At 43.5% G+C, this 25000-nt stretch overlaps 1 protein-coding gene across 2 annotated transcripts in view; it reads left to right on the top strand.

Annotated features, from left to right (window-relative positions):
* The window catches only part of kaznb (kazrin, periplakin interacting protein b), a 159679-nt gene that overhangs the window by 32451 nt on the left and 102228 nt on the right, over positions 1-25000 (top strand). For both annotated transcript variants that reach the window (XM_049471821.1, XM_049471820.1), the window contains exon 2: positions 19948-20105. In XM_049471821.1, coding sequence (XP_049327778.1) covers positions 19948-20105 — 158 coding nt within the window. The remainder of the gene's footprint in view (positions 1-19947; positions 20106-25000) is intronic.

Raw genomic sequence — 25000 nt, forward strand, 5'->3', positions numbered from 1 at the left:
GGGGGGGAGGGGGGGGGGGGTGGTGTTAGTCTGGAGCCCTGGTTCATGGTAACTTTTAAAAACGTTCTACTGACTCTAAACTGTTAAATACGGCGGTGAATAAGGAAGTGATGCGTGCAGTTGGGCGGCGTCTGATTGGTCGTACAGTGTGTGACGCGTCTCTAAATGTCGTATTTAAACACAGTGAGTTCTGGCTGAGACTGGAGGAGGAGGAGGCGGCACTTCCTGAGGCTCAGATTCCTGAATGCTCTCGCGCTCCTGCTTTGAAGCTGAAACACGCGAGAGCCGGGAGACGATCCAGAACATTCTTCAAGATACAGTTACTGAACCCAAACCGCTAATCTCAATTATACGCCTCAGCAGTGCTGTAATATCCAGCCAACACCAGCCACGCGCTCACTGATTACCCAGAATCCACTGCAGATCATTTACACAAACTCACTCACTTACACTGTACTTATCTACATCACCCACCTTCACTCTACTGACCTCCATCACCCACCTTCACTCTACTGACCTCCATCATCTATCACCACTCTACAGACCTCCATCACCCACCACCACTCTACTGACCTCCATCACCCACCTTCACTCTACTGACCTCCATCATCTATCACCACCACTCTACAGACCTCCATCACCCACCTTCACTCTACTGACCTCCATCATCTATCACCACTCTACAGACCTCCATCACCCACCACCACTCTACTGACCTCCATCACCCACCTTCACTCTACTGACCTCCATCATCTATCACCACCACTCTACTGACCTCCATCATCTATCACCACCACTCTACTGACCTCCATCACCCACCTTCACTCTACAGACCTCCATCACCCACCACCACTCTACTGACCTCCATCACCCACCACCACTCTACTGACCTCCATCATCTATCACCACCACTCTACAGACCTCCATCACCCACCTTCACTCTACAGACCTCCATCACCCACCACCACTCTACTGACCTCCATCATCTATCACCACTCTACAGACCTCCATCACCCACCTTCACTCTACTGACCTCCATCATCTATCACCACTCTACAGACCTCCATCACCCACCACCACTCTACTGACCTCCATCACCCACCTTCACTCTACTGACCTCCATCATCTATCACCACCACTCTACTGACCTCCATCATCTATCACCACCACTCTACTGACCTCCATCACCCACCTTCACTCTACAGACCTCCATCACCCACCACCACTCTACTGACCTCCATCACCCACCTTCACTCTACAGACCTCCATCACCCACCACCACTCTACTGACCTCCATCACCCACCACCACTCTACTGACCTCCATCACCCACCTTCACTCTACAGACCTCCATCACCCACCACCACTCTACTGACCTCCATCACCCACCACCACTCACCTGACCTCCATCACCCACCTTCACTCTACAGACCTCCATCACCCACCACCACTCTACAGACCTCCATCACCCACCACCACTCTACTGACCTCCATCACCCACCACCACTCTACTGACCTCCATCACCCACCTTCACTCTACAGACCTCCATCACCCACCACCACTCTACAGACCTCCATCACCCACCTTCACTCTACTGACCTCCATCATCTATCACCACCACTCTACAGACCTCCATCACCCACCTTCACTCTACTGACCTCCATCATCTATCACCACCACTCTACAGACCTCCATCACCCACCTTCACTCTACAGACCTCCATCACCCACCACCACTCTACTGACCTCCATCACCCACCTTCACTCTACAGACCTCCATCACCCACCACCACTCTACAGACCTCCATCACCCACCACCACTCTACTGACCTCCATCACCCACCTTCACTCTACAGACCTCCATCACCCACCACCACTCTACTGGCCTCCATCACCCACCACCACTCTACTGACCTCCATCACCCACCTTCACTCTACAGACCTCCATCACCCACCACCACTCTACAGACCTCCATCACCCACCACCACTCTACTGACCTCCATCACCCACCACCACTCTACTGACCTCCATCACCCACCTTCACTCTACAGACCTCCATCACCCACCACCACTCTACAGACCTCCATCACCCACCTTCACTCTACAGACCTCCATCACCCACCACCACTCTACAGACCTCCATCACCCACCTTCACTCTACAGACCTCCATCACCCACCACCACTCTACAGACCTCTATCACCCACCTTCACTCTACAGACCTCCATCACCCACCTTCACTCTACTGACCTCCACCACCTATCACCACTCTACAGACCTCCATCACCCACCACCACTCTACAGACCTCAATCACCCACCTTCACTCTACAGACCTCCATCACCCACCTTCACTCAACAGACCTCCATCACCCACCACCACTCTATAGACCTCCATCACCCACCACCACTCTACAGACCTCCATCACCCACCTTCACTCTACAGACCTCCATCACCCACCTTCACTCTACAGACCTCCATCACCCACCTTCACTCTACTGACCTCCACCACCTATCACCACTCTACAGACCTCCTTCACCCACCACCACTCTACAGACCTCCATCACCCACCTTCACTCTACAGACCTCCATCACCCACCTTCACTCTACTGACCTCCATCACCCACCACCACTCTATAGACCTCCATCACCCACCACCACTCTACAGACCTCCATCACCCACCTTCACTCTACAGACCTCCATCACCCACCTTCACTCTACAGACCTCCATCACCCACCTTCACTCTACAGACCTCCATCACCCACCACCACTCTACAGACCTCCATCACCCACCTTCACTCTACTGACCTCCATCACCCACCACCACTCTATAGACCTCCATCACCCACCACCACTCTACAGACCTCCATCACCCACCTTCACTCTACTGACCTCCATCATCTATCACCACCACTCTACAGACCTCCATCACCCACCTTCACTCTACAGACCTCCATCACCCACCACCACTCTACTGACCTCCATCACCCACCACCACTCTACTGACCTCCATCACCCACCTTCACTCTACAGACCTCCATCACCCACCACCACTCTACAGACCTCCATCACCCACCACCACTCTACTGACCTCCATCACCCACCACCACTCTACTGACCTCCATCACCCACCTTCACTCTACAGACCTCCATCACCCACCACCACTCTACTGACCTCCATCACCCACCTTCACTCTACAGACCTCCATCACCCACCACCACTCTACAGACCTCTATCACCCACCTTCACTCTACAGACCTCCATCACCCACCACCACTCTACTGACCTCCATCACCCACCACCACTCTACTGACCTCCATCACCCACCTTCACTCTACAGACCTCCATCACCCACCACCACTCTACAGACCTCCATCACCCACCTTCACTCTACTGACCTCCACCACCTATCACCACTCTACATCACAGCGCTACAACTAACTTTTCGGTCCAGACCGAAAGACTGAGATACTGATCCCAGTTTTTTAGCTGGAGGAAGTAAAACCGCGGTGAAGCTAGCGGAGAACATTAACAGAACGTTTAGCAACAATTTCAAAAGGTTCCAGAAGGGTTAACCTTTAATGTTACAGAAATATTGTTTCAGCTAAATAAATAAAAACTTTCGAACATCCAGAAAAATTGACAGACTTTAATGTTCTAACATTTCAGAACCGTCCCAGAACTGTTATTGTTGCCACTTTTGAAGCTCCACAGTTGACTGACATGGCAATCCACCAACTATAGTTTTCTCTAAAGGGGATTTCCTCGTTTAGCAACGGTTTCAAAAGGTTCCAGGAAGGTTAGCCTTTAATGGTACAGAAATATTGTTTCAAGACCGAAAGACTGAGAGACTGATCTCAGTTTTTTAGTCGCTGGAAATGTTTCGTTGATCCCGAACAGAATCAGTGATCTCTCTGCTCTCGCTCAGCCGCAGAGTGTGAACTACTGAAAGAATCTCGCTGATCTGTTGCTGATTGATCACCAACCAGTCACAGATGCCCAGCAAATATTTGCCAAGCTAGATATCTGATCCAGTCAGTGACTGGGAGTCAGAAGCAGCGGCTGCATACAGCCAATGGAATCACAGAGAGATTAAGAGAGAACCACAAGTCCAAAAATCTCACCCCCTGCTGTACCAGAGCCGTTTGCATATGGAGAGTCTGAACACTTCCTGTTCCTCTGTTTTATCACTCTAGTCGCCATCTTAAATAAAAATGATTAAATCAGCCTCCCGTACAGTTAAATCATGTATTTAATGTTGTAAATAAGTGAATATTATACGGTGAGGCAGCCGGAGAACTGTGAGATATGCTAATGAGGTCCGGGTTCTAGCGGACCGGCTCTGATGAAGTAACATTTAGTAAATGTCAGATTTTCACCTTATAGACCTGTTAATCAGCTCCGCCTGAAACTGGAGAAAAACAGAGCCGACAAGAATCACTTTCAACACAATAAAAAAAAACCCTGAATCTCAGAGTCACCCGCAGCCCAACCCCAAACTTCCTCACGCTTTACTCCCCTGACCTGCTCTTCAGAGTAGATTAACCCCAAATTATCATTTAAATTCCACTTTCCAAAACTAAATTTATACACGCCCTCGCTGTCAGAACGGGTTTAGAGCTTTTCCTTCTTTCTGTCTGAACTTTTAGACTCAGATACTAAACTCACTACATAATAATGAACTCCGGATTCCTGCAAAACATCACATACAGCTCAGGCGTGGTCAGATTAGACACTAAAACCCTTATTGTAGTGATCTATAGGTGAGTCGTGGACCGTGCAGCAATGATTTAGGTCGTGTCAGTGTGTCTTTGCTATCATAATGACAGGAAAAGTACACCTAATTCTTAGGCATGCGTCATTCTCTCTTAATTAATCATGGGTGTGTTAATAATGTTTTGGGCGTAGCGTGAAATAATAAACCAATCAGAGAGTCTCTCACTCACTCATCGTTCTCTTTAAGAGTGGATCAGGTGAGCTCTGTCTTTGGTGTATTGCTATTGTAACGGTGCAGCTACCTGGACGTGTTCAACAAACTCTTCTCAGCAGAGGAAACTGAGCTGCTGGTTGACGCTGTGAAGGAGCTCCAGCAGCTCATTTACGGGAACAGCAATGTTATTTTATTTACTATTCTGTTTATTGTTGATGTAAAAGTTGGGTTTGTGCTGCTGTGTGTTCATGTGTGTGTAATAAGTGGGGGCGTACGCTCGGCTCGGCACAGCGCCTGTGTTACCGAGATAGCGATGAACGTCTGACTGTCGGCGTCTGTCTAGGTTGTATTCAGTCAGTGGAGCTCCTGTGTTTTCTGTTACCAAGATTAACAAGCAAAACTCCAGAAATGTACCTGAACACACCTCATTTCCAGAACACCACGCCCATCAGTGTAGATATATTCAGAAGATCTGCTGCTGTTTAAACCAGACAGGAGGGGGGAGTGAATATAGACTGATGGTGGGGTGTAGGATAGCAATGAGCATCGTGATGCACCTTATGCAGTGTGTAAGATAGAGCACTGGGTGAACAGTGATGTGATGAGGAATGGTGGTGGATGTACAGGTGATGGTACAGGTGTATCAGGTCGCTGTCACTGATTAATTTGGTCCAGCATCCAAAAATACCCATCCACTCCACAGAGAACCTGAGCGCTGGTGAAGGACGAGTTAATGGGGTTCGGTCTCTAACTGCACATCAACAAGTTAAAGCTACGTGGGGGGGGGGTTCTAATAAAGTGGCCCAGGTGTGAACACAGTAACCCCAGGTGATGATCAGTGCAGGAATAGATTTGCAGTATCAGGGCTGTATAAAACGTGTTAAAGCAGTTTATTAATAAATAGTGGGTCATTTTTAAACCTATATTGAAAGGGTTTAATCTGATAATGGTCTCCCTGATTTACTGTGAGCTGATTTTTGGTTTTCAGCCCAGAAACACAGTTTGGCTCCTAAAGCTAAATTTCAGCAGCAGTGGATTCCAGCCGCTAATCATTAACCTGCTGTACAGAGTTTATATACTGTGTGCTGTAGGTGATTTTTATTGCAATTTAATACAGTTTAACAGGTTTCAACTCCTGGAAATCTGACAAATCATCTCCACAGAAGATCCTCAGCACTTTATGATGTCTGTAAATATCAGATAGACTTTAAAAGAGATTAGAGTTAAAAGTTTTAGTTTTTATCTCCATTTACTTCATTTATAGAGGATTCACTCACAGGTTCCTTTTAGAGTTTAACAGTGATTTCTTAGCGTAGTTTTAACGTAGTTTTAGCCCAGTGTAAGTGTACTGTTAGTGTTGTGTTGGTGTAATGTTAACATAATGTTAGTGTAGTGTTAGTGTAGCATTAGCACAGTGTTCGTCTAGTTCTGGAGTGTACAGTATGAGGTTATTTGTGTTGTAACTGGTGGAAACTTGTTGAAATATGTGTGATTAGCAGTAGTCGCTTATTGCAGTGAACTATATGAATAATATTAAAATGAATATGCTCTGCAGTAAGTGTTTTTTTAACCTCTGCCTGCATTCATTACTTAGTTTAAGTGGTTATGGCGTGGGTGGGTTACACATCTGGAAAGGCTTTATCAATGCTGAACATTATATAGAGAATTTAGAACAACAAGACTTTTTCTTGCATATTTCAGCAAGACAATGCTAAACCCCACACTGCACCCAGTGGTGCAAAAAGGGGGTATGCAGCTTATGCCACGCATAGGGGCACTGCACTAGAGGGGGCGCCAAATCAAAGCCCCAAATAAATTTCCTCTCCAGAGAAACAGCCAATCAGCTTGCTGGTTTTGTGGCAAGTAATGACAGGACGATAGCCCCCCCCACCCCCCCGCTGATGATTTTAAAACGTACCCCCCCCCCGCTGATGATTATGTTTGTGAGTGATGATGTTAAAATGCTCTGCTAAAACGTTTTTATCAGTTTTATCAGTTTTATCTCGGGGTATTAGCGTGCGCTCACGCTCGTTAGCCTCGCGGTTCACGTGGGTGAGAGGTGTTAATGTATTCGCGGCCGCACGGTAACTGCACGGTAACAGCGAGAGCGGGAGAAGCTTTTGGGAGTAATAGGAGCAAAGCGTTCGGCGCCACGGCTGGAGGAGCGCAGGACCGCCGGTTCATCACCATGGAAACAGGAGGCGAGATGTTCTTTAAGTAAAACTTTTCATTTATTGATGCAGGACTTTCCCCTTTACCCTCATTTGAATTTTGATTACCGGCGCCGTGGAAACGCTTTGAATTCAGCGGAGGAACCGGGATGAAATCCCTGTATCTCCTTTTCACCGCTGATAGCCGGGGCTGGCAGGTCCTCAGCAGCTTATCAAAAATGGATGCAGTTATAGCTGAATAATTATCAGTGCAATTACAGGAAGCCCTGCGTCGAGGCTGGAGTGCACTCCTGAGCACCACTACGACTTTAAAGCACTAATAGTCTGCCTGCACCACTGCAGTGCCTTAAATAAAATACAGAGCGGCAGGAATTCATTTCAGGCTTGTAGTGCAGCGTTTCAGCTCTTCAGCTCTCGTTATTCAGCAGCTGTGAAGGAACACGCAAACATCTACATAACAGTGTTAAATAAACCAGAATATATTTTATATTTTACATTCTTCACAAAAGCTCCTCTAGCTTAGACAACAGCTGTGCACATTAAAGCTATTCAAGTCCTGATGAGTGCCAGTTCCACCATTATAAAATTTTTGGTGGTCTTTGCAGTGACTGCACTTTAGAATACTTTCAAAGTATCTTCATTTATTCTTATAGTATGTTTAATCTTTATTTAGTTGAGTAGTTGTTGCTTCTCATAATCTGGATTCGAACATTACTCAAATATTCACTATTCACTGTATACCTGTAACTCTACCTCTTCACTACTTTACTTTAACTGATGCTCTCAAACTTTACATTAAAAGACAAGAAACTCTTGATGAGTTCAGCACAGCTGTTAACTGAAAGCCTGAATTCCTGGTACTGTGGAATATTGTAGGTGAAACATTGAATTCAAGCATCTGAATTGTTAATATGGTTGAAGCAGAGCTGTAGACGGGCTGTTTATATAAGAAGAATTCTATAACAGTTATATTCTGGTTGACGTTTATTTATTTGCGTATAAAAACACAATTCCACAGTTTTCTTCTGAATTCCTGCATTAATACAGGACTCTCAGTAATACAGGACTCTCAGTAATACAGGACTCTCAGTAATACAGGACTCTCAGTAATGCAGGACTCTCAGTAATGCAGGACTCTCAGTAATACAGGACTCTCAGTAATGCAGGACTCTCAGTAATACAGGACTCTCAGTAATGCAGGACTCTCAGTAATACAGGACTCTCAGTTATACAGGACTCTCAGTAATACAGGACTCTCAGTTATACAGGACTCTCAGTAACACAGGACTCTCAGTTATACAGGACTCTCAGTAATACAGGACTCTCAGTAATGCAGGACTCTCAGTAATACAGGACTCTCAGTTATACAGGACTCTCAGTAATACAGGACTCTCAGTTATACAGGACTCTCAGTAACACAGGACTCTCAGTAATGCAGGACTCTCAGTAATACAGGACTCTCAGTAATGCAGGACTCTCAGTAATACAGGACTCTCAGTTATACAGGACTCTCAGTAATACAGGACTCTCAGTAATGCAGGACTCTCAGTAATGCAGGACTCTCAGTAACAGGATCCTGTTCATTCCCAGAGTGCCGAGCTGACTGATGAACCGTCCCTGAGGAAGCAGCAGAACCGGGTCGAGCTCAGCCGGTCCGACAGCTTCATTCAATCTGAACCCAGAAGCTCTAATAGTATTTCACATTTTACACCAGAGCCTCAATTTACAGCACACACCTCCCTATACACACTATATACACTGATTTATACTGACCATACGATCACAATCACAGAAAAACAGGACAATATATAACTGGTTGATCCTCCTTTAGCAGCAAAAACCTCAACCAATGGTTTCCTGTAGCTGCAGATCAGACCTGCAGAACGGTCAGGAGGAATTCTGGATCATTCCTCTTCACTAAACTGTTTCAGTTCAGCTATAATATTATGGGATATCTGGTGTGAATCTCTCTCTTGAGGTCATGATGCTGCAGCATCTCAGTTGGGTTCAGGAGGTCAGGACTCTCCAGAAGGAGGATTTATTTATTTTCTTCTGTTGAAGTCGTTCAGTTATTTTGGGTCATTGTCCTGTTGCATCATTCATCCTCTGTTGAGCTTCAAAATCCTGTTTGTCTGTTGTTGTGACGTAGATGAAGATCAGAACACATTTAATCACCAATTTAAGCAGAAATTCCAGTATAATCCCAAAGAGTTCACATACTGTAACTGTAAATGATGAGATTTTTGAGCAGCTCAATGATTTCTGGTATAAAGAAAAATAATAGCATGTGGCTGAATCCTAACATAACTGTGTTATAACTAGTGAAAGAGGAACTGAGAAAAACAGAGACAAAGCTCACCAAAATCCAAAATACACTGAGTTTAAAGGGTTAAGTGTTGATCTGTGAGTGTTACAGTTGCAGGGCTGATCTGTGGGTGGTGTTCTCCAGCTGAAGGGCAGAGTTTGGGTTTGGGTTTGTGGTGCTGTGGGTCGGGGTTTAGTTCTGGTAATGGGCTGGAGCTGACGGCGTTCCCCCGGCGCTGTCAGAAACCCGGGAGACCCGTCTCACTGCCCGTCGCTCTCTGTGCTGATTTCAGACTGTAAAGTCCTTGAACTTCCTCAAATTGCTTTGGCTATGGAAACCCCACAATGGCTGTTCTTGTTCCCACAAGTTACAAAAGAATCATAGCGTTCATCACAACCCCAGAGAATCTCCCATAACCCCCCCATAACCACTCTCAAACCCCATAACCCCCCCCAGAAGAGTAACGTAATTTCAATTCTATGTATGTCCTGTACATATGCAGCATTGACAATAAAACTACTTGACTTGACTTGACTTGAGAACCACCAGAACCCCCCCATAACCGCCTATGACCACCACCATAACCCCTCACAACCCCCCCCATAACCCCCTATAACCCCCCATAACCCCGTATAACCACCAGAACCCCCTCAGCACCCTCCGCCCAATCCTCCATACCGTATCCGCTCCACATTCAGACCTGTATTTTATTTATTTAAAATAATTTCAGAGGAAAAGCTGAATGTGTTTAAATGAAGTTGAGTAGAAGCGGTGGAGATGTGAGGGGCGTTATCCTTAAAGAATAATAAGACTGGTTTTAATGCGCTGAAATAACCGCGGGGGATTAGTTTAATTAATATCCATTGTCAAAATCCTCGTCCCTGCAAACGGCTGTAAAGTGTGTCCGAGTTCATTTACACTCTCTTTCCTCTCCAACACTAATTTACTAAAGTGAGACAAATCTGTGAGTGCCAGAACCAGCTGGAAATGAGCTTTAATTAACTAAATAAATGTATTTTAATTAATCAACAGCCTTTTCTTTCTCTATAAAGAAGCTTCAGAGTGGAGCAATTAAGAAGATTTAAGACCATTGTTTCTCTATAGAGTAAATTAAGCATAGCTGTTTAATATATTCCAATTATTGAATAAAACTTCGTTATCCACTTTTATAACTCGAACTTTGAGCTGCAGCAGAATGAACTGCTCGTGTGTTTAGAGTCGATTGTGTTTATGTGAGTTTAATTTGATTTAGTGGAGTTTAAATAGGCATCTGTTTATTTAAAGGTGCTGTAGTGTGGGAAAGTGAATTTATCTTTCCATAAAATTTACCTCAAGCTCCACTGTGTTCTCTTTCCAAAGCGAAACCCACGTAAAATACAGCGTTCGCCTCCCAGCCCTGGGTCTTGGGTTCGATTCCCTCTCTGGGTGGAGTTTCCATGTTCTCCTCGTGTCTGTGTGGGTTTTCTTCCACAGTACAAAAACATGGTTGTCAGGTAAATTAGATACTCTAAATTGTTTGTGTAAATGATTATGTGCCCAGATATGGATTGGCAATCTGTAGTGCCTGATGTAGTCCTCCTACAGGTGGACGGTGTTTCCGGTTAAGAGTACGCTGTGTGTGATTGGTTAGTATTAGTATAAATGGTTGTAACACATGATTGTAAAGCATCCTTGGGTTTTTAGAAAGGTGCTATATAAGTGTTATATAACTTTATTTATAAGGAAAACCACGCCAAGTCCGAAACCTTAGAAGTGCCGTGTGTTGATTATACCTAGAGATGGGAAGCCAATCAAGTTAAAGGGTGCTGTTTGGATGCTAGGATAAAAGTTAACACTTACCCAGTTGTTTAATTCTCATGCAAAATAAAAGCACAACAATATATAGAATTATCTATTTTTAGCATTATGTATTATTTTGTTTTATGTCTATTTTCCATGAAGTCTTTCCCAGAAAGAAATATATACTCTCTCTATATACACTTTTCACAATGTTTACATTTCCAAAAATCCACTCATACGATTATTAAATCCTGTATACATTATATCATTAAAGTGTATTTTTGGGATATAGTGATTAGAAATTGATTAAAAACTATTTTTATAAACACTTTTATAACCTCAGCACCCACTCCATAGCCAGGCACTAAAGTTCATTTCCTCTCTGTTTATCTTAATTCTACACATCAGTGTAGATATATTAAGAAGCTGCTATTTAAACCAGGCAGGAGAAAGGAGTGAAAATAGACTGGTGCTGGGGTGTAAGATAGCAATGAGCATCATGACATGCCTTAAACCGGGTGTAAGAGAGGACCCTGTATCTAATTTACCTGATCTAGAGGCACATCATCATATTTATCATCATCATCATCATCATCATCATCATCATCATCATCATCATCATCATCATCGTTCACTAGTGAGCTAGCGGGTGTGTTGACGTGTATGTGAGCTCTGTCGGTAGAGTCTGTAGGATGGAGGTTTGGGTGAAGCACTGGGTTGATGGCCGTCAGCAGTTTGTACCAGTTTAACCCCAACCATTTTTATGCATAGATGTATCAGAAATACAATTTGCATATATAATATAATCTATTTTTTTTTACCAGAGGTCATTTCATATTCTGTGTGTCGCGACACTCGAGCCATTCATCACCAAATCTGTCACACTCAATGTATCTGCGTGAGTGTGTGTATATATGTGTGTGTGTATTTGAGTGTGTGTGTGTGTGTTTGAGTGGCAGCTGCAGTGTAATAGGAGTGGCAGGTTATTTCGGCGCTGTATGTCGGCTCTGGTCATTACGTGGAAACGCCGCGGCCGGGCGGGGGCTGGATCGCTGACGGAGACGTTCGGCCGATTTTACGATGAAAATTGAAACGTGTATAAAGTTTATATAAAGTGTCGTCTATTCCTCCACTGATCTCTTCTCTCTGTTCTTCACACAATTATTAACATTCTCTACCTTAAGAATATAACATTCATTTATCTATCTGTACTTCATCCCAAAAAATATATTTATTCTCTTCTGAATTGGCATTAAAATCAAAGAGCCCTGTGTTACACCGTGTAAAATGTGTGTTGTGATGCTCATCGCTATCTTACACCCCACCAACTGTCTATTATCACTCCTTCCTCCTGCCTGGTTTAAATATATCTACACTAGCACTTATATTCTGCCCGAACCCAGTCCAGCAGTCCAGCATTGTTTCAGTGGTGTTAGCGTGTAGCTACGCTACAGTGAGGGAATCTGTGGCTGTAAATGTGCTGATTTAAGGTGTTTTTGTTTGCGGTAACAGTTTGGTGGCGCTATATTTAAATGAAGAGGTTAAACAGTAACATTTAATCCCTGAATCCTGGAGTTTTTAGGACTCTCTCTTAAAGAGTGTCTCTGTCTGGCTGTAGTTTTATCCAGGCGGCGTCTCGGTTGGTTGAGGTCATGTTTCCTGTTTTTACTCACACTGTGTTCCAGCTTAAGTGTTACTATTTAATACATATAATATCTGGAGTTATTGATTTGTTCCTGTAGTTATATAACTGTATTTTAGCGCTGGGCAGTATCCACTGTGTTTTAGTAGCGTCTCCTAATTTTAGCAGGAGGGAAGGAGAAGCTCTTTTTGGTCATAACTCTGTTTGTTTCAGTTGAAAGTAAAAGATGAAAAGACATTTATACAGTTCTAGAGAAAAAATAAGAGAGCACTTAGAAATGATGAGTTTTCTTGATTTTATCAAATTAAATTATCTGGAATATAATCAAGAGGAAGATGGATGATCACAAACCATCAAACCACCAAACTGAACTGCTTGAATTTTTGCACCAGGAGTAAAGCAGCATAAAGTTATCCAAAAGCAGTGTGTAAGACTGGTGGAGGAGAACATGATGCCGAGATGCATGAAATTAAAACTGTGATTAAAAACCAGGATTATTCCACCAAATATTGATTATTTCTGAACTCTTAAAACTTTATGAATATGAACTTGTTTTCTTTGCATTATTTAAGGTCTGAAAGATCTGCATATACTAGTTGAAACATTATTTAACCATTTAACAATGTTTTATTAATGTAAATGAAAGTATTGTTAATTGCAACCCTAATTGTAAAGAGTTACCGCCTCCTGCAAAACTGAAAAACGTTCAAATATAAGATTTATAGTGTCACTCACAACTTAGTGAACAATTTTACCTAATTAATTTAGTAAATGTTAATCTGCTTCAGAGGAAAAAAGATACTTAGCATTTGGTTAGTTAGCATGATAACACACACAGTTTGGCTAACAGAAAACACATTAATAAATCATTAAATAATAATGATTCAGATCCAGTGAGAGGTACTGGAAATACAGAAAGTCACATAACTCATATGTGTAGAATGTGTAAGACTTTAAGAATAAAGAGTTTTTTCTCCCACTAACCGGATATCCCTCTCCAGAGTGCATCACTCAGCCGATAGAGCGAGTAGTTATTAGCACAGCAACACTTTTTTGGGCATGTTTCCAGTCTGAGCTCCACAGAGTCCCTTTTAGTTTTAGGTCTTGATGTCAGAACGTGATGAAACTATATTTTCAGCCAATTAAAATCGTAATAAACTCTCCTGTCTGTAAAGCAGGTGTTGATTGAACACGTCTTCAGGGAGCTGTTTGTGAGAAATAATGAATATAAATTACAACCTGATGCTGAGAAGAGCTTTGACTGCTAAGGGTTAATTGTTGCTGTTAAAGTGAACATCATGGTTAGCCTGCGGCGTTTAGAGCTGTTGTAGTTAAATTGGTTCTTGTGATTAATTTGATTGTATGCAGATTGGTAGTGTGTTAATTGCACTTCCTCCTGAGCCGCTTCCTCAGACATGATTTCTCATTTAGGATTTAGTTTAGAGACAGAAACACTTTTACACCTCTTTACTCCTCAGAGCCAATAAGCTTCTTTATATAGAACATTATCACTTATATTATATAATTAATGTGGAATAAAGACACTTAAAACATTTTACAGCAAGATTATTGTTTTATATGCACACTAAAACATAAAAACAGCATATTTTACACATATGCTTTCAGTTCAGCCTCACAGAATAATCATAATATTTAGATATATATTAAATATTTTGTTCAGTAGTGCTGCAGCTTATTTAAGCACAATATATAAACCAGGAAAATATTTAAATAGTTTAAATACAGTAGGTCTGTATTCTGTACAAAACAAGTTCATGAAGTCCTTTACTCTAAACCCCTCTCATCTGAAAATCAAGATCTCACAGCTCTATTCTGTCAGAATGCGCCATTTAAGGGCTCTGACACTTTTATGCAAATGAGCTGTTGCTGGCCACGCCCCATGTTTACGCTGAATGTTTACATTACATTTAATTTTAAGGTATTTAGCAGAGCCACTTACAACATGGAGATCAGGTACACTGGATCCTCTAAACTGCAAGACAATTTTAATACTCTAAATTGATCTGGTGTGTGTGTGTAAGGTGTGCGGTATGTATGTAAGTGTGTGTGTGTGTGTGTAAGGTGTGCGGTATGTATGTAAGTGTGTGTGTGTGTGTGTAAGTGTGTGGTATGTATGCAAGTGTGTGTGTAAGTGTGTGGTATGTGTGTAAGTTAGTGTGTAAAGTCTGTGTAAATGTATGTATGACTGTGCTCAGATATGGATTGGCACTCTGTTCTGGGTAAATGCTGTAGTGCTGGATCCAGGTGGGCGGTTGTTTCCGGTTGAGAGTACGCAGTGTGCTATTGGCTGCTGCTTTTCGGCGGTGTGTGGAGTATAAATGGTTGTGTGTAAAAAGCGTCCTTGTGTTTCTAGAAAGGAGCTTCATAAATCTCTTTGGATCAAGGTTTTTACTAAATGTAATGTAAAAGAAATACAGTAAAAATATAAATCTCCAGTCAGTGTTTGGTAGGCGTGTTGGGTGCAGACGGACGGATGGAGAACGGATTCTCTGGAGAGAAACGAGCAGAACTATCTTTCCGCTCTGGATCATCAGGAAATGAAGAGTTTGTTCCAGCGGTGTTTTATGGTGGAGTCAGCGCTGTGTGATTTCCTGTAATGTGATTCCGGGATCTGCAGCCGTTTATCAGGAAACTGGTGAAGATGGAGGAGCGGCGGTGCTGCTGCTACACCTGCTGCTACAGTTACAGTGCCCCCTGCAGCTCCACCCTCTCCATACACTACAGCGCCCCCTGCAGCTCCGCCCTCTCCATACACTACAGCGCCCCCTGCAGCTCCGCCCTCTCCATACACTACAGCGCCCCCTGCAGCTCCGCCCTCTCCATACACTACAGCGCCCCCTGCAGCTCCGCCCTCTCCATACACTACAGTGCCCCCTGCAGCTCCGCCCTCTCTATACACTACAGCGCCCCCTGCAGCTCCGCCCTCTCCATACACTACAGCGCCCCCTGCAGCTCCGCCCTCTCCATACACTACAGTGCCCCCTGCAGCTCCGCCCTCTCCATACACAACAGCGCCCCCTGCAGCTCCGCCCTCTCCATACACTACAGCGCCCCCTGCAGCTCCGCCCTCTCCATACACTACAGCGCCCCCTGCAGCTCCGCCCTCTCCATACACTACAGTGCCCCCTGCAGCTCCGCCCTCTCCATACACTACAGCGCCCCCTGCAGCTCCGCCCTCTCCATACACTACAGCGCCCCCTGCAGCTCCGCCCTCTCCATACACTACAGCGCCCGCTGCAGCTCCGCCCTCTCCATACACTACAGCGCCCCCTGCAGCTCCGCCCTCTCCATACACTACAGCGCCCCCTGCAGCTCCGCCCTCTCCATACACTACAGCGCCCCCTGCAGCTCCGCCCTCTCCATACACTACAGCGCCCCCTGCAGCTCTGCCCTCTCCATACACTACAGCGCCCCCTGCAGCTCCGCCCTCTCCATACACTACAGCGCCCCCTGCAGCTCCGCCCTCTCCATACACTACAGCGCCCCCTGCAGCTCCGCCCTCTCCATACACTACAGTGCCCCCTGCAGCTCCGCCCTCTCCATACACTACAGCGCCCCCTGCAGCTCCGCCCTCTCCATACACTACAGCGCCCCCTGCAGCTCCGCCCTCTCCATACACTACAGCGCCCCCTGCAGCTCCGCCCTCTCCATACACTACAGCGCCCCCTGCAGCTCCGCCCTCTCCATACACTACAGCGCCCCCTGCAGCTCCGCCCTCTCCATACACTACAGCGCCCCCTGCAGCTCCGCCCTCTCCATACACTACAGCGCCCCCTGCAGCTCCGCCCTCTCCATACACTACAGCGCCCCCTGCAGCTCCGCCCTCTCCATACACAACAGCGCCCCCTGCAGCTCCGCCCTCTCCATACACTACAGCGCCCCCTGCAGCTCCGCCCTCTCCATACACTACAGCGCCCCCTGCAGCTCCGCCCTCTCCATACACAACAGCGCCCCCTGCAGCTCCGCCCTCTCTATACACTACAGCGCCCCCTGCAGCTCCGCCCTCTCCATACACAACAGCGCCCCCTGCAGCTCCGCCCTCTCTATACACTACAGCGCCCCCTGCAACTCTGCTCTCTCCGCGGTGATGCTCTGCGGAGGTTTGAGGTTTGAGACGAGCGTTTTCACGCTTCGCCGCTTCTGTTTCACAGCGTTTGTCTCTCGGCGGCCGAGACGCATCTGCCTGAGTTAATTAAATCTTCATTAAAGCAGCAGCAGCGGCGCCGCGCCGAGCGCTTAGCGATTCACTCCACGCTCTGAGATACGCCGCTCTGACAGCTGCTGATGCTACGCCAGCGCCCCGCATTAATCTCACACTGCAGAACTGCTGCTGCTGTACCGCCTAACAGCACCATAACAACCGCTCCCCAAACACTGCATTTCCCATGATGCACCAGGTCCCTCTGCGCCCTGCTGACTGGCAGCTGTGTGGAAGTGAAGCTCATTAACGAGAACCATGAACTCAACTGACCCGAACGAGAGAGAGAGAGAGAGAACAAGAGAGAGAACGAGAGAGAGAGAGAGAACAAGAGAGAGAAAGATTGAGAGAGAGAGAGAGAGAGAGAGAGAAAGAGAGAGAGAAAGATTGAGAGAGAGAGAGAGAGAGAGAGAGAGAGAGAAAGAGAGAGTTTTAAAACTACTGATGTTTTAAGAGTTAGTGGAATAATCCTGATTTTAATCATAGCTTTAATGCATCTCATCATGTTCTCCTTCACCAGTCTTACACACTGCTTTTAGATGATGTTATGCTTTGATTGATGGCTTGTGACCAATTATCTTCCTCTTGATAAAATTTGAAAGGTTTTTAAAGGGGTTTAGGTTAATGTTTTGTTGTTGTATTAATGCTAATAAATTCTGAAATTGGAGTTCTCACGATACCAAATTTGTGGGTTATTTTTTTAAGGTGGTATTAAGGTGGTATTAAGGTGGTATTGTAATAAATGTATAATTTAATGGAGTAGTTTATTGTTGAGTTATTGATGATAAGGTCTGGGTTGGTGTGAGTATAGTGTTTATTATTTAGTGAAAATTCTAATTGGCTAAAATGTTATAATTAGAGTAATTATAAGCGTGGGGACGGGTGTGAATGGGACAGTAATGGGCGGGGCCGAGGGGGGGGATTAATGATGAATGAAAGCGCGTTGGGGGCCGACGGGGGCCGGATTACAGCGTGGCCCCTGAATACCAGCCAACCATCATCTGCAGGGAGGAGGCATGGAGCCAGATATACACACAATACACACAACCAATACACACACACACACACACATCATACACACACCCCACACACATGACACACACGACACACAATACACACTCAGCAGTATGAGCCGGATGTTTGGCTGCTGTGTGTAAAGTCTCTGTAGTTAGCGATGCTCTCTCTTTCTCTGTTTTAGCGTTAGCTTTCCAACCATCACTCTCTTAGTAAACGGTTAGCACTGATCCGTTAGCACTGATCTGTTATCACTGTCTCACTGCCTCACTGTCTCACTGCTGAACAGTCGCAGTGATAATCCCGTCTAATATAATATAATATAATATAATATAATCTAACACAACCTGCAGCTTCACACTCACTTTAAATCTGTATCAACTGGAAACATTTACACTTTATTACACTAGAAATTATGATCAGCCTGAACACACGTTCTGATTCAGTCTTTATATAGATTTATTTTTTTCCTACACAGTAAATGAATAGTGAAGTGATCTATCCGATTATGAAGAAACACATAGTGAATCATGTAGTAACTTAAAAACAGTGTTAATTCAATTCAATTTTATTTCTATAGCGCTTTTTACAACAAAGGTTGTCACAAAGTCGCTTTACAGGAAAAACAGGTCCACGCCTCTTATGAGCAGCACCACAGAGATGCTGATTTTATGGTGACACAGTGGCAAAAAAACTCCCTTTAAGAAACAAACAAATAACAGAACAAAAACAGTACAGAGAATTAATGTGAACTATGGCTAATATAACAGGTACTAATTTATGAATATAAGAATGTGATGGGCACAAACTATAGAGCTATGGCTAATACAGAAACAGATACTGAGTGTGTTAATGGTAATCAGTGCAGGGCTGCAGAACCGGAGAACAACACAGCGGGCAGTGGAGAGCCAGGCTGGGAACATCAGGAACAGCATCTCCATACATGTAAAAGAGATAGATAGAGAAAACAGAAAGGAAAGGAAGAGAAACAAAAAGCAGGAGTTAGAAATGTTGTGTTAAACAAACCTAAATACTCTGTGAAGTATTCAGATGCTTTTATCTGGGGAGCTGTTTGTTAACTTGTGGTTTCTGAGGCTGAAAACTCTGATGATCTTATCCTGTACAACAGAGGAAACTCTCGCTCTTCCTTTACTGGAGTGGTCCTGATGAGTGCCAGTTTCATCATTATAGCCTTTTTTATAGCTTTTTTTTTTTTTAGAACTTTTTTGGATTATCTGACCTTCATTTTTCATTAATGTCATTAATTTCTTTACTCAGTTGAGGAGTTAGAATATCTGCATCTCAGGAATGAAGCATCTTGGGATTTTTTACTCTCTGTCTGTAACTGAGAGCAGCTTTCAGTGATGTATTAAAGAAAGCGTTAGATAGAGAGAGTCTACAGACCGTATCCTCACCGTCTGCTGTGTGAGAAATATTATGAAGTATATAAAGCTGTGTTTGTGTGAGTTATACAGTTGTTGTATAGAGTATACAGCTCTGAAATAAAATAAGAGAGCACTTAAAAATGATGAGTTTCTTTGATTTTACCCAATTGAAAACCTCTGGAATATAATCAAGAGGAAGATGGATGATCACAAACCATCAAACCACCAAACTGAACTGCTTGAATTTTTGCACCAGGAGTAAAGCAGCATAAAGTTATCCAAAAGCAGTGTGTAAGACTGGTGGAGGAGAAAGAACATGATGCCAAGATGCATGAAATTAAAACTGTGATTAAAAACCAGGATTGGTCTCTTCATTTATCCAGAGCTGAATGTAAAGTATATAACTGTGTATTTGTGTTTGTTTTACATTAGTAGCATGGAGTGTGATATATATTAGTAGTATACAGTATATAACTGTGTGTTTGTGTGTTTGTGTGCAGCGGTGCAGTCTCTGAACAGTCTGAATGATCAGATCGCTCACTTCATGGTGAACAGACCCAACTCACTGAGTCACGAGGAGGCGGCGTTTCTCCCCACTGAGAAAGACACTCTGAAACAGAGCATGACCCTGATGAGACACCTGCTGATGGACGCTCAGGTAAACACACTACACACACACACACTCCCCACACACACACACTTTAACCCTATCAGGACGGGATTATTATCTCAGGGGGTTCTGGGTAATTTTCTCTTTTATGGGGTTTTTTATCCTCTGTGATTTTATTCTCGTCCAGAACGATCATGTATGTGTTTTCTTATCTCAGACGTCCTCTGAGAAAATTACAGGCTGAATTATCTACTGTTTTTCTCTGAACTCCGTGCTCCTCCGGTAATTTTAGTCCCGTCCGGACGCACATCTCTGAGTTTCGTCTCCTCGCCTTTAATAAAATAGATATTTGTCCACTGCCGCGCACCGTAATTACACTTTGGGCGCAACACAGTTTCCACGGATGGAAATGGAGAAGCTACTGAACGCTGCGATGATGTCATGTGACCGAGAAAAACGAAAGCCTGAAAACTCACTGATCCTCCTGTTTTTACAATTGCAGTCCTGATCACCAAAGAGTAGAAGTGTGAAATATTTTACACAGACGAACCCCTGAGAATCTAATCCTGATTAGAGGTATATGTCAGTATTGTGAATGGAGGAGTATGGTTGATTATGATTGGTGAGTTTGGAGGGAAGGATGATTGTGATTGGTTGGTTGAGGGGGAGGAGGATTGTGATTGGTGGGCTGGGGCGGTATGATTGTGATTGGTGGGTCGGGGGGGTTGGGGGGTATGTTGGTGGGTGGAGAATATGATGAGTCATTATTAATGATCTGCTTTGGGATCATCAGCAGATTTCAGTGAATTAATCAGAGTTTCAGCTCCGCCGCTCTGTTTCCCCTCCGCATATAAATCACACGCGGCTGATCCCTTAATGACGCGCCAGCAGGGTCACGCGAGAGTCTCACGCTCTAACAGATCACCACAAACCTCATTCACACTTTATTCTCCTCTCACTTACTGAACTCACCAAAACCAGAGTCTGATAAAAGCTTCTGTTTTAATAAACTTTATTTATTATCAACACATTCTGATATTCTGTAGATGTTTTATTGATATTTTGAGTTTATTAAACATTTATAAATAGAGATGTTGACAGTAGTGAAAGTGATTGTAAATGTCAGAATTTGAATAAGTGAATGTCAGTGTGTTTAATGAGTTTAGGGTAAACAAAACCACTTTCACATAAAGATAAAGAAAAAGATCTCACAGCTCTATTCTTACCAGTTTCAGCCTCTTTTAGAATGAGCCGTTTTAGGGCTCTCTCACTTTTATGCAAATAAGCTGTTGGTGACCACGCCCCCTGTTTATGCTTTAGGTGTTTACTACATGTTAGTGTTAGGTTGTGTAGCTAAATGGTAGAAAACGAACAAGCTAGTTCATGCTTAACTGCTATAGAAGTACAAATCTCTCCATTTGTAGGTACAGATCCCTCCGTCAAACAAAGTCTGCTGGCCACATTAAAATGACAGAAATGGTGTTTCATTAACTGTTTTTTTACACAGCATGTTCATTTAGATTGTGTAGGACCCACATGATGTGTGGAGCACTTATGATTAGTACTTTGTGTAACGTCATTTACCTGTATTTAGATTTTAGTGTATGAATCACATGTCGGCTCATAAGCAGCTCAGTATCTCAGTGAGTTGAGGATCTGAGGTGTTTCAGGCTGGAGGTAAAGCTGAGCTGCAGTTCGGAGGAGGAGCTCAGTCTCATTGCACGCCTGAAATAATCACAATAATCACAATAATCACAATAATCACAATTCTTCAGTTTCGACCGAAACCCCGCGTCCGGCAGCAGATCCGGTACAGAGCGGCATCATTACGGCGCTGTGTTACGGAGAGCCGCTCACCGCTGATCCATGAACTGTTTCCTGTCTCCGCCTCCAGGAAGCGTGAGGAGGAAACACTTCTCCACAGAACAATAAAGCAGAACCTGGATTTAAAATCTCTTTTCCTGAAACCTGTTTATATACAGAATAAAAAAACACTGCAGCTCAGCTTTACTCACTTCTACTGCACCAAACCCCTCACACAATACTACAACAGCTTTATTTCATTAAATACCTTTACATTCAGTGTTTTTATTATTTATCTTTCCTACATTATAAATGAATAGTGAAGTGATCTATCAGATTATGAAGGAACACATAATGAATCATGTAGTAACTTAAAAACACCGGGGCAACCCTGATGAGTGCCAGTTCCATCTTCATAAAGTTTTTGGTGGTTTTCTTTTCTTTGTTACAGGAGATTACATAATATAATTCATACAAATAAATATATAAAACCATAATATATACATACATAATAAATACATAATATACATACAGCTCTGTAAAAATGAAGAGATCACTTCAGTTTCTGAATCAGTTTCTCTGATTTTACTATTTATAGGTTTATGTTTGAGTAAAATGAACATTGTTGTTTTATTCTATAAACTACAGACAACATTTCTCCCAAATTCCAAATAAAAATATTCTCATTTAGAGCATTTATTTACAGAAAATGAGAAATGACTGAAATAACAAAAAAGATGCAGAGCTTTCAGACCTCAAATAATGCAAAGAAAACAAGTTCATATTCATAAAGTTTTAAGAGTTCAGAAATAATCAATATTTGGTGGAATAACCCTGGTTTCTGGTTTTTAATCACAGTTTTTTTCATGCATCTTGGCATCATGTTCTCCTCCACCAGTCTTACACACTGCTTTTGGATAACTTTATGCTGCTTTACTCCTGGTGTAAAAATTCAAGCAGTTCAGTTTGGTGGTTTGATGGTTTGTGATCATCCATCTTCCTCTTGATTATATTCCAGAGGTTTTTAATTTGGTAAAATCAGAGAAACTCATCATTTTTAAGCGCTCTCTTATTTTGCTGTATCTTATTAAAGTCTCGTCACTGCTGTAGTGTTGAGTGATTTTGTGATGTAGGGAATATTTTATAGGGTTTTATCTCTGTGTCTGACTCTATTCTCTCTCTCTGGTTTATGTGATGGATGATCTCGACTCTCTGATCAATTAGTCTCATCTTTCGCTCGCGTGACTGATAACGTGTCTCATCCTCGTTTTCCGGGAGATATTTTTCTGACTCTCGCCTCGTTGATTAAAGGCAGAGTAATTCAGTGAAAGGCCTCGGCCTCGCCGCGCGCGACAGCACTGCGCGAGAGCGTTAGCCTGCAGTCAGCGCGAGAGCAGTGGGAGTGTATGATGGATGAGTGTGAATATATGAATATATACCAGCTTTCTGAAAACGTTCTTATAGTGAATGTTCTGCGCCGACGGGTCCCGGTCCTCTGCGCTCTGATTGGCCGAGGCGGGGCCAGGATGAGGTTCTGGGCCGGCGGGTCCTCTGATTGGCTGAGGCAGGGCCAGGATGAGTCTCTGGTTCGGGTGGATAAGAGCTGCTGATTTATGCTGCTTTTGTTAATGAATTCTGAGCTCCAGACTGTAGAACAGATGCTAAGCTAACCGAGGCTAAACCGCAGAAATGAGTAATTTTAGCCTGTAGCTTCAAAATAAGCCTGTTTTCATCAGAAATGTGTTTACCTTATTTATACTACATGTTTATATCTATTTCACACCTTCTGATATTGATTAATACTGCATTTGTTTAATAAAGAAGAGAATAAGAGGATAAATTATTAATAATTAAGAGAATTAGACTATTATTAAGAGTTATTCAGAGAATGTGTGATTTACTGATATTTGATGTGAAGCCGTGAAAAATGAATCTGGATGGAATTTTTTGTGTTTTTTTTTGAACATCTGCCACCAATTGATAGTTTAATTTGTCATTTGAGGAGATGAATTATGGATGTCTTGCTTTCTGGAGGGGGAGGATTAATCAAATGTGTTTTTTGTTGGAGGTGGGAGTGTGTGTGTGTGTGTGTGTGTGTGTGTGTGTGTGTGTGTGTGTGTGTGTGTGTGTGTGTGTGTGTGAGATCGATACCGAGCTGCCGGGTTTTAACACACACTCCCTCATTTACATTAAACCTTTAATCTTTTATTAAAATGCTTTTAGTCACCAACCAGGAAAAGGTGAAGTTTTTCCAGCTGAATATGGAAACATGAGTCACATTTATAATAAAGGTCAAATCTTTTATCAGATGAATCTCATTTATTCGCTCAGTGTAATCTTTTATTTGTCTTGTTCTGTAAAACAGGAAGATATATTTACTAACCAACTAAACTAAAGTGCAAACACAATCTTATATCCTGAACAAGGCTCGTCTCAATGCTCATCGCTATCTTACACTCCCCAACAGTCTATTTTTACTTGTTTATCTTGGTAACAGAAAACACAGGAGCTCCACTGACTGAATACAACCTAGACAGACGCCAACAGTCAGACGTTCATCGCTATCTCGGTAACATAGGCGCCATGCCGAGCCGAGCGTACACCCCCACTTATTACACACACATGAACACACAGCAGCACAAACCCAACTTTTACATCAACAATAAACAGAATAGTAAATAAAATAACATTGCTGTTCCCGTAAATGAGCTGCTGGAGCTCCTTCACAGCGTCAACCAGCAGCTCAGTTTCCTCTGCTGAGAAGAGTTTGTTGAACACGTCCAGGTAGCTGCACCGTTACAATAGCAATCCACCAAAGACAGAGCTCACCTGATCTACTCTTAAAGAGAATGATGAGCAAGAGACACTCTGATTGGTTTATTTTTTGTTACGCCCAAAATTAACCACACCCATCATTAATTAAGAGAATTAGTACATGCCTGAGAATTAGGTGTACTTTTCCCGTCATTACGATAGCAAAGACACTGCTGACATGATTTATGAGGCTGCTAACTCTGATGAATTTATCCTGTGCAACAGAGGAAACTCTTACTCTTCCTTTCCTGGAGTGATCCTGATGAGTGCCAGTTTCATCATTATAACATTGCTGTAAAGGTTTGTGGTCGAGTTCAGAGCTACAG

Source organism: Astyanax mexicanus, chromosome 24 (assembly GCF_023375975.1).
Source record: "Astyanax mexicanus isolate ESR-SI-001 chromosome 24, AstMex3_surface, whole genome shotgun sequence".
Lineage (NCBI taxonomy): Eukaryota > Metazoa > Chordata > Actinopteri > Characiformes > Acestrorhamphidae > Astyanax > Astyanax mexicanus.